General features: G+C 41.7%; 1 protein-coding gene across 1 annotated transcript in view; it reads left to right on the forward strand.

Moving 5' to 3' along the window:
- The window catches only part of CEP85L (centrosomal protein 85L), a 123,198-nt gene that overhangs the window by 39,126 nt on the left and 72,501 nt on the right, over nt 1-11,571 (forward strand). The window contains exon 3 of the mRNA XM_082481490.1: nt 8,103-8,866. Coding sequence (XP_082337616.1) covers nt 8,103-8,866 — 764 coding nt within the window. The remainder of the gene's footprint in view (nt 1-8,102; nt 8,867-11,571) is intronic.

An 11,571-nucleotide genomic window follows, 5' to 3' on the forward strand; every position in this document is an offset into this window, starting at 1 on the left:
CTCTGGACACGCTCCAACACCTCAATGTCCTTCTTGTAGTGAGGGGCCCAAAACTGAACGCAGTACTTGGGGGGGGGGGGGGGGGGGGGGCTCGAGTACAGGGGGATGATCACTTCCCTAGTCCTGCTCACCACACTATTCCTGATGCAGGCCAGGATGCTGTTGGCCTTCTTGGCCACTTGGGCACACTGCTGGCTCATATTCAGCCGGCTGTCCACCAACACCCCCAGGTCCTTTTCTGCCAGGCAGCTTTCGAGCCACTCCACCCCAATCCTGTAGTGCAGCATGGGGTTGTTGTGACCCAAGTGCAGGACCCGGCACTTGGCTTAGTTGAGCCTCATACCATTGGCCTCAGCCCATTGGTCCAGTCTGTCCAGATCCCTATGCAGACCCAGCCTACCCTCAAGCAGATCAACATGCCCACCTAGTTTAGTGTCATCTGCAAACTTACTGAGGGTGCATCCAGGTCATACATATGTAGTATTCCTTCTGTTCATAAGGATGTTGTTTAACATCCTTACGAGCAAGGTACTGTTTAGCGTCTTTGTTGGTGACATGGATATTGGGATGGAGTGCACCCTCAGCAAGTTTGCCGATGACACCAAGCTGTGTGGAGTGGTCGACATGCTGGAGGGAGGGGATGCCATCCAGAGGGACCTGGACAGGCTGCAGAGGTGGGCCCATGCGAACCTCATGCAGTTCAACAAGGCCAAGTGCAAGGTCCTGCATGTGGGTTAGGGCAGTCCCATGCACAAATGCAGGCTGGGCAGAGAATGGATTGAGAGCAGCCCTGAGGAGAAGGACTTGGGGGTGCTGGTTGACGAGAAGCTCAACATGAGCCAGCAATGTGCGATCGCAGCCCGGAAGGCCAACCATATCTTGGGCTGCATCAAAAAAAGCATGGCCAGCAGGTCGAGGGAGGTGATTCTGCCCCTCTGCTCTTGTGAGACCCCACCTGGAGTACTGCATCCAGCTCTGGAGTCCCCAACATAAGAAGGACATCGACCTGCTGGAGCGTGTCCAGAGGAGGGCCACGAAGATAATCAGAGGGCTGAAGCACCTCTACTGTGAGGACAGACTGAGAGAGTTGGGGTTGTTCAGCCTGGAGAAGAGAAGACTCCAGGGACACCTTATAGTGGCCTTCTGGTATCTGAAAGGCACCTACAAGGCTGGAAAGGGACTTTTTACGTGGGCTTGTAGTGATCGGACGAGGGCTAATGGCTTCAAACTGGAAAAGGGGAGATTTAGAATAGATATTAGGAAAAAAAATTTCACTCTGCAGGTGGTGAGGCACTGAAACAGGTTGCCCAGAGAAGTTGAGGATGCCCCGTCCCTAGAGGTGTTCAAGGTCAGGCTGAATGGGGCTTTGAGCAACATGGTCTAGTGGAAGATGTCCCTGCCCATGGCTTCCAACCATTTAGTTCCAACCTCCCATGGCAGGGAGGTTGGAAGTAGATGATCTTTAAGGTCCCTTCCAACCTAAACCATTCTATGATTCTGTGTCTGAGAAGCTGTTTACCATTTGCTTTTACTCTTTCCAGCACTGCTTTCTGCTGTTTACTAGAAATACTTTAAACTCCTCATAGTATTTTTTGATTTTTGTAGGTTGTAGGAGGTCTGTGAGGCTGACCTACCATTTATTCCTTCTTCCATCTCCCTACAATAACATTGCTCAGGGATATTAGCTTTACAAGTATTTCATCACACATCTTACTCTGTAATGATGCTGTTTGAAGGTAATAATAAAAGCAACAAGATTGCTTCACTTTTTGAGAATTATGTCTCAGCTGCAGCCTCATAAGTTTGCATTTGTATTATTCAGGGTTGTACTGTTTGTACTCGTGAGTTATGTAGATTCTAAATTACTTCAACTTTTAAAAATAGCAATTTTTTAGGTACAAGTTGCGTTCTTTTGGTGTGCAACACAGTAGATTACAGAAAATTTTACAGGAATTAGTTTGAAATAAAGTAGAACTGACTCGGAGTTGCTCTTCTTATGTAGAACAGTTCTGATTGACACTGCCAGTATGGTAACTGGTGATGGTGGAAGCCAGTGAACTTGCTTCTTCTTTTCCAAATAGTGTTAATTAAACTTGCTTCTGGACACCACTTGACTGTTTCTTCTTTGAAGGCATAGATGTGACACAGGCAACTCAGTTTACTGGCAGTAAGTATTTTAGTTTTTAATATAGTCTTATTTTAAATTGGCATTAATTGGTTAGTATTAAGCTATATTTTGCCTCTAGTAGGTTTTTTGTTAGTTACTGTTTTGTTTTAGTTCCTTGCCGTTGAAACACAGTATTTTATAAACAAATAATGCTTAGGAATTGTATGAGGATTTGGGGCCTGCTTTCTCACACAGAATTTGTTAAATGTCTGAACGCTTCTCTCCTGTGTCTGCAGCGCTTCCTTTTCTGTTACAGCTTTCTATGATGCATGCTTGTATGTATTTATTCTTTGGAAGGGATTTATTTGCTGAGTTTCTGTCCATTCACTCACCTCATATTCTGACATAGTAAACTTGAAGTAATGTGAACAGGGCTTGTAAAAAGGGGTGGGAGGGGGTCAAAAAACCCGAGCAAAACAAACCAATTAAATCCAAACCATGATTGCTACTGCACCCTGCAAAGGCATGCTTTTGCTTCCACAGGTTGAGGAGTGAGTCTGTTCAAGGCTTTTTGCCAGGGCTGGCCTCCTGTCTGTCCATTTTGAAATTTCTTTTGGCTTATCTGATTATCTATGCTGCATTAAGGCTAGTCCAATTTGTAAGTAGGTAGGTAGAGGGGAGCACACGAGTGTAAATACTGCTGTCATGGCACACCATCCTAAGGTCTTCATTTTTTGACCAACTCCCATGAGAGTTAGACACTCCTGGCCCCTTCAGTAAGTCATATGTTGGATGCTGGAATTGTTTGTGGTTTGTTGCTGGGGTCCATGCAGTTAAAAGTTACAGAACAGTTTAGAGAAGCATTCAGAACTAACATCCTATAATGAATGTTAGAACTTTTGTACGTTAAACCGCAGCCAAATTCAAGACCTTCAGTTTGTATAGTAAAGGCTTGACTTCCTACGTTTATCTTTTGCTCAGTTATTAAGAATAGTTCAGTTTATTTTGCTGGATTAGGGTAATCTATGTCAGTGTTTTGGGGGGATGGGAGGGGAGAGCAGGAAGATGAGGTCAGCTGTTTTTAATACTGGTGTTTTTCTCCATGGTAAGGGCTTTCTAATTATACCCTGAATAAAATATCAAATTTCAAAGTCCTTCACACAAGGAACGTTCTCTGTTTTCAGTGGCATTAGATACATATACATCACGTGCATTTTGGTTTTGATTAGTATTGGGTAACTGTATTAGCTGATTGCCCTGCTCTTGTTTGATAAAAGCTTATTGGGAGCAGTGAAGAAATTGTCACATATAGGAGTATATCTTGTAGATGGGGATTCTTACAGCACTAGTTCCATTCTGCAGCTAGAGAAGTTATTCAGGGTTACAGTTAACCTTCTCTGTCTCTTGTGACCTGTTGGACAACAGATAAGGATTTTAAGTAGCTGAGTGATGGTGTTGTGTATCTGACATGAGAAATGGCTTCAGAGATTTTCTTCTGGGTATGATATACATAGTTGGCACTAGTGATTTAAAAAGCATAGCACAGGAAAATGTAAATGAGTAGGAGCCATTCATTAACTTTATATTGGAGGGTTTCTTTCTTCTCCCCCTTCTTCAAAACAAAGTGTCTGCTGTGCTCTCTCTCTGTGATTAGGTTTTTAAGACCAAAATTGATAATGTTATTTTCTATGCCAGATATGCAGTAATGAAATGGTTCAGAAGTGTAGCATGAGATAGTAAGAAAGCCATATGAAATGCTCTTCTTTTTTATTCCATCTGCTCCTATTATGTGGTAGAAATCTTGTGGCATGTTTTTAAAATACATTGTTTTCAATTCTCTTATGTGGTTTGGGAAGTACTGGATCAGGTATTAAAATGTCACGCCTATTAGGAAAGTGCTCTAGGGAGCTTTGTGGTGGGCCCTCCAAAAAATTATTAGGATAACTGAAAAGCAAAATTTGACGTATAATCTTGATGCTGTTCAAAGGAAAGCCAGTAGTAAATAGCTATTTTTTTTCTTGTCTTTTAAGTTTTCATTAATAAGAGCAATCTTAAGCATTTAAGACTCTGATGACACACAAGCCATGTTTAAGAGTGTGTAATCTTCAAATAAATACTAGCGCAGTGAAATGAAAGCTGAGTAATGCTGAGAAGAGAGCACTTTTAGTTCTGAACCGGGCATTTGCTTACCCCTGACTGTATAGAAGGGAAAAATCTGCTCCTTGGATAAAGTGGTCTTTGGCAGGATTTGGCCAAATGAAGCTTATTCCCATGACTACAGAATAAGTAATATCTTTTAAGTTTGATGGTACTTTCTAGATTCTCTCTTATTTTCAATGAAATTTCTGAATTTCATGCTTTTTGTGTTGTGAAGAGATGTTTCAGAATGCAGACTGGCTCTCTTTCCAGCTGAGCCTGCAGTCAAGGCAGACTGAAGCAATATGCTCTAAGAAGTGGTGTGAATTTTCTCATATGTTTCATGGAGAATTAATGGGAAGACTAATTAGGACAACTTGAAGCCAAAACTGCTGTGTTTCTTTTTAAGACAAATTAACAGAGACTTCCATCAGCTGTAGCTGCATGTATGTAGCATTTCAAGTTTAAATCTACTTGAAGAATTTAGAAACGGAAGTGAGGAAAAGAAGTTTAAATGTAACTCAGGACTTAAATTCAGAGGAGAACAAGGAAAAATAAAAATCTACCACATATGAATAACTATACTGTAATAAAAATAGGTGATCATATACTTCTAATTATTATTGCTTTTAATACTAGTTTGAAGACTGCATGTAGATGATGTTAAGTCAGTATTTCAGACTGGAAATACCATAATAAATACTATTATAATTTTCTTTTATATGGAATTGTATTTAATGTTACAGATACATGCATACAGATAGGGTTTCTTCTCTTACCTTTCTCTTGCAGGTGTGATAGTTCTACTCGTAGAAATTTGCATAGCCTAAAAGAAAGGTCCCCACTGTCAGTTCTTTTTTTTTGCATCCTAATATACTCTTATTTCCGTTGGATATAAAATCACCTGTGGCCGCTTCCTTATGCTATGTCAGATTCAGCTTCTGGGTACAGTATAAGAGTTAAGTTGCTTGAATGTTAGAGGCAGCAGCTAAGGCAGGCTAATGAGTACCTGTACAAGAAGTGCATTTTTTTGCTGTGCATTTTCTTTCCTACTCTCCCCAGGAGAGTAGAAGAAGAGCAGGAGTCTCTCCCTGCTCTTCTGCTGCGTGCTGCTAGAAAGCAGGACTCTAACCCTGTGCTTTCCATCCATATATATGTTTGAGTCTCCAGCTCCATCATGTCATATACCTCTTTTACCTGCTTGTAACTGCTTTGATGTCCTCAGCCAGAGATGACCGAGTACCTTTACTTTCATTGCAGAGCAGGGATGGAAGCTGGCAGCCCCTGCCATACAAAGTAGCAAGAGGTACCTGATTTATAGTGGGTATCTATGCAAGTGTCTACTGTGCTACTAGAGAAGGCAGAAAGGCAGAGCTGAGAGAAGCTGGCCCTGCACCTAGCACAGGCAGATTGGTTACATGTGGTGGGCATATCACTGTTTTGGGAACTTGTAGTATTGCGTATCACTGTCTCCACTGCCTCAATACCTGCGGGCACAAATGTGTTTGGTCAGAATACTGTGATTCCTTCCACTTGGAATGGGTTGTGGGGCCTTCTGTCTTCCCTTTGACATGTCCCACCTCTTGATCAATATCATGACAGAGAAAACAGCCAAGGAAAATGTTTCTCTCTGCAGTATAGAATTTTTAAGGAGTAATTGCAGGGAAGAGGGAAGGGCTTTCCTCTTGCATGTAAAAACTGGTACCTCACACTTATTAGCAATGTGATCCATCAGGTAACAAGCTGGTGGTATTCTACTCCCCATTTCACTTTCTCTAATGTGAGCATCCTATGTGTATTTTATGGCCATCAGCAGTAGCCTGGGAATAACTCTTATATTGTTGGTCCATTTCAACCAACTCTGACAGTTTTGTCAAGTCTTAAAGATAGGTATGTTCTGTAATTACTGTGCTAGTAGGTGGCTAGGTAGAGGCAAGAGACAATGTAGTATGACCTTATGTGTTGAAACAGGATGGTCTGTGGTGGGACAGTGACTCATTAGGAGGCAGGAAGGCTTCAACAAGAATTTTGACCTTCTTAAGAGCCCTGGCTCCTTCGGGAGCCAGAAGTCAAGTATGTAATAAACAGGTATCAATTAAGGAACCGTTTATTATTTTGTGGACTATAATGCATTTTTCTCATGAGAAGTGTGGTTATATTATTTTGTGCTGTGCTGCAAGTGCAAGGAGTGATGAAGTCTGGTCCCAAATAGGGAGAGGTATTCAAGGTGGGGGTAAGGATATCTTTATTTAGACACGTAGAAAAAAAAGCACTGCCATTTTTAAAAGTTGTTGCACCATTGGAAATGCTCTTCTCTTTCCTATCTGTGGCATGGTATATTGAGTCAAATACATCCTTTGAAAGTGTGCATAATTAATAATGTGTCCTGGCTTTCACCAAATCACATTAATCTCATGTAGCCATCAAACTGGGTAGGCCAGCTGAACTTCTAGAGCAATTTTTTTTTTTAATTGTCCCATTATGAACTGTTGTACCAGCTGACAAATCCCAAAGAAAAACGTTCTCTCTAGGTTACGACGAGAGAAATAAGAAGAGTGTATCTGTCTTGCTCTTGGCAAAAAGGACCCCATAAGAATCTTCTAATGAGGGCAATTTCATTCTATCAGCCATGAACCTAACAAGCAATATAAGTGTCCTAAGGTGCAGCCATGGGAGATGATCCTCTAATGAGAGGATTAGGTGTTTATTTCTGTTTTTCCACAGCCTGCGATGCTAAGCACATGTCACTGGGTGTGCAAGAGTTCCCAGCCAGTCCCCAGTAATCTCTCCTTTACCTCTCTCATCTTTGCTCTTCTGTCCCCTCCTGAGTATCACCTCACTGATTTTTCTGTTCTTGATATTTCAGCTTGGGATAGGTTTCATAAATTATATTACACATGGTTTCTGTGTGTTATTGTATTTGGGTCTGTAAATAACACAAAACCTAAATGGAATATGAAATTTTTCAGAATCGTGTTTTTTAGCAAATCACCTGGGGAAGTGTTGTGGTTTAACCCCAGCAGACAACTAGGCACCACATGGCTACTCACTCCCTGCTCCGCCCCACCCCAGTGGGATGGGGGAGAGAATTGGAAACGTAAAAGTGAGAAAACTTGTGGGTTGAGATAAAAACAGTTTAATAATTGAAAAAATATAATAATAATACATTGACTCTGTGTAAGCACTGCTCGGCAGTAGCTAAAACATCCCTGTTTTATCAACACCATCTCCAGCACAAATCTAAACCACAGTCCCATACTAGGTACTATGAAGGAAATTAACTCTATCCCAGCCAAAACCAGCACAGCAAGCATAGTTTGAAATGGGTGAGATCAAAAAGGGATGAATAGTTCTCTCCAAGAGGCTTGTCTGCAGCACTGCCACTTTACAAAGTACTTTTAGTGAATTGTTTTGTCTTTAAAAAATGAGAAGAGGGGTGCTGGAAGGGGAACCAGTCCTGGGGCTCCTGAATTGTGATACCTCTACCCTTTATCGTACAGAAGCTTCTTAATATTATGTGAGGTGGGGGAGAAATCCAGCGTGCTACTTCAAAGCCAAGGAATGAATGCTGCCTTCTGCTTACGGCCCAAGGATTGTATGCAGCACTGCTGTTGCCACCACTTAGTATAGTTCTCTTTTTGTAATAATGGCACCTGAGCAAAATAAATTTGAAAATCTCCTGCTTTAATAGGTTTCCCTTCTCATAATCTTGAATGGTTTAGAAGACCCTATTTTATCAAGAAGCCTGTTTCCTTCTATTTTTGCGTTTCACCTTGAATTCGATGTTTTGTTCTCTGGGCACTAATGTGAATATGAGTTCTGTATTGTACTTATTTACATGATAAATCTCTCTTCCCAGATCATTCGACTTCAAGTGGTACATCCTCGTTTAAGCCCAGCCGATCACTGGTTTCTATTCCCACTGCCCATGTGATGCCGTCTAATGCCAGCTCTTCACTTTCCAAACACAGGGAAGCTTTCAAGTCTGATGGCTCAAAATGGAGTACAAGCTTTGTACGGTCAGGAGGAGGCAGAAATCAGGGTGCACTGGACAATTCTCTTGACATGAAGGATGTAAGACCTGTAAGAAAATGGTCCTCCTTGTCTAAACTCAGCTCACCAAATACCTTCAGCCAAGATGGTAGTAGTCATTCAGTGGACTCCAGGGCTAGTACAGACAAAGCTGTGTCACCGCAATTAAGGACAAATGGGCCAAGTTGTTTGCATGATAGCATGGAGTTGCTAAAAATTGAGGACAAAGAAATGGGGAAAAAACGATCTTCTCTACTGGACTGCAAATACAAATTTGAAACGTGCAGCAAAGATGATTTTGTTTCAGATTCCTCAAGTAGGAGACATGCCTTAGACTTGACCTACAGTGCCTTACCTGAAAGCAAACCTACGGCAGCCAGTTGTGAAGCTTTCGGACAGAGATACGCAACTCTGGGACAGCAGGCTGTGAGCGGAGCTCCCATACAGCCAGCAGTGAGGACTCAAATGTGGCTTAAAGAACAGTTACGTGCAAATCCCCTGGACTGCAGGACTGCTGAGGAGCCCTACGGTGTAGCTGCATGGCATGTGCAGCAGCTTGAAGATTTTAGAACAGGTGAACAGCCTGTGCAGGTAAGGCTAAAGCTTGGTGTTTGCTGCCATCATGTGGCATCATGTGTTGTACCTGAGGAATGACATCAGGCAATTTTCAGTAAACTAGGAAAGGGGACAGGTCCTCTTAACCAGGTGATGGTGTCTTTAAACTTTGATTGGGGATGCTGCTGCTTGCTTCCCCATATTGCCTGAGTGCCAGGGTTTGGGTTTTTTTTTCTGACATCTGCTTATAGTTTACTCTGATTCAGTGTGCCTGTTTACATGAGACTAGCATCTCTCTTTCTGAAGCTGGACAGAGTAAGAAGTTTATCAAATAACGTTTTCAGTAGCTCTTAAGAGAATCTTTGGTCACAGTGTGGTGGAGGAATGTGAATGTATTTTGATCTGAATGGATTTACAAAGATGCTGCATTTATGTGTTCACTGAAAGAGGAGTGACTCCTGCGTACTGCAAGGATGAATATTCAGTATCACAATGCCTAGGACTTAAAAACTGAATTCATTTTGATATTACTGCTTATTTTTTTTACTAATTAGAATTAATTAATAATAGTCAACCAATCTGGTTTATTTTAATAAAATAATATATAATTTTTATGTGTCATACTTGAAGTATTTTCATACAGAAAACATTAAACAGTTTTAAGAGACAGATAACCCTTACTAACACGACAATTCACAATCTTTGTTTACAGTTCTTACCCTAATGGGAAAAGATAGCTTGTGAAGGAAGGCAGTATTTAAAATCTAAATGTTCAGGTTTACCTATGTAGGTAATACTTGATTTGTGAAAAAAATCCCAAGCAGATTACAACGTGTAAATTTTCCTGAAAGTTAGTTTAAGGTTAGACTAGGATATTACCAGAGCGGAGATAATCTAGCTGTATGTGCAAATACCTGTTTTCTCCAGCCTGAAATATTAAGTAGTTTACAGAGTTGTGCTGAAATTTTGTTGTTTCTTTCACTGTGTTGAAGGAGAGACTGACAAGTTCAGAGGTTGTCAAGATCTAATTTTGCTCTTAATAGTGATCTGGGGTTTTAATTCTTTTTTTTTTTTTTTTAACCTTAAATTTGAATGCAATTAATATGGCTGAACTAACATTAATTCTTAAGGGTCGTGCTAAAAAACTGGCATTGTTCCAGTAGCCACCCTTTTACATTACCCTTATTACTACAGATACCGTCATCTTTCTCTATGCTTTTTGAAGATTTCCATTGTGAGAAATTGCCCAGGCAGAGAGTTGATGCTGAGGGGTCCTCTCGGAGCCAAAGCAACAGAAACTGGCTCAGTACTGAGGCTGTGTTGGGGACACAGCTGAGCTCTTGGCAGCTGGGAGCTACCAGTGGCATCGGGGTACAAAAGAGGGGTTTGGGGAGCGACAGCAGGGTACTGCGGACGAGCTCTGTCCATCCATTCATTCAAGTCGTCTTGACACCTGTGGGACGTGTAGCTGGCTGCAGCTGTCAGCAGTGCTGTCTGTGAGGTTTGCATGCAGCTTACCATGCCTGGTGGTTCTCCTTTTGAACTTAAATATATATTCAGGGTAAGCTTTATCTACTACTTCCCTTCATGTAGGTATATGTCTTTTCATTTTCTCTTATGTACCTTTCACAACAGTATATTTAGGATAGGTGTTTAGGTCAGAACAGCTCCCAGCTGTTTTTTATGTCTCATGAGTGCTTTCTCACTCTGATTGTGATTAAATACAGTGTCTCCTTTTTGAATGAAGGCAAAGTTTCATGTTTGAAACAGATGAAGCCCTGTATGTACTATTACGGTTATTCAAAAACTTTGTTCGCGCAGGCATTGATGCTGAGCAGTGTTTTGAGGACAGAGCCAACAGGGGGAGCACAAGCATTATTTATCTTTGTCTGAATTAATAAAATGATACTGCACCTCTTCGGGTTTTTTAGATTGTAAGATTATAGGATGAAGTTTTGCCTAAAACTAGTTGGTTTTTTTTACTTTTTCTTTTTCTTGCTCCTGTTATTTTTATATCTGTATCAATAACTGATATATATATGCTACAGCACCCAGCTAGCCCCTGGCTTGGTAAGCAGTGATCCTATCAGCTGTCTGGTCAGTCCTGGAAAATAGGGGCAGTCCTTGAAGCTGTGGCCTTTACTCTGCTTAATCCGACCTCCTGCTTGTTGCAAGGAGGGGCCACAGGGAGCCTGACAGTAGTTAAGGGCACAAGGGGTGCAGAGGAGGTTCCTTGTGGCCTTAGCAAGCACTTCCATTGGTATGATTTGGAGTTGCGTAGATGAGCCTTGAAATGCTACCTGTTATGTTGCCTCAAGTGAGAAGATGTGGTTGTGAAATAGGACCCAGAGAAAGAGAAAATTAAAGCGTGTGCAAGAGCAATGAGCCTTTGGGCATCCTCTGCTGGCCCTCCCTGCCTGCCCTGTCTTTCTGCCCAGAGGTTACAGCTGTAAGGAGGAGGGATGCGAGAAGACATTAAGAAAGGAGAATGGTTTTCCCTGTCAACGCCTGTGTTTTGTTTTGTTTTGTGTTTGTTGTTTGTTTTTTTTTGTTTTGTTTTTGTTTTTTTTTTAACAAACCTCGACATAAGGGCGGGGTAATCCTTGTTATACATACAAATTGGGGGATGATAAGCTGGAGAGCAGCCCCACGGAAAGAGATTTGGAGGTTTGGGTTGATAGCAAGTTGAGTATGAGTCAACACCGTGCCCTGTGAGCCAAAAGGGCCAACCACGTCCTGGG

Source organism: Vanellus vanellus (assembly GCF_965231255.1).
Source record: "Vanellus vanellus genome assembly, chromosome: 3".
Taxonomy (NCBI): domain Eukaryota; kingdom Metazoa; phylum Chordata; class Aves; order Charadriiformes; family Charadriidae; genus Vanellus; species Vanellus vanellus.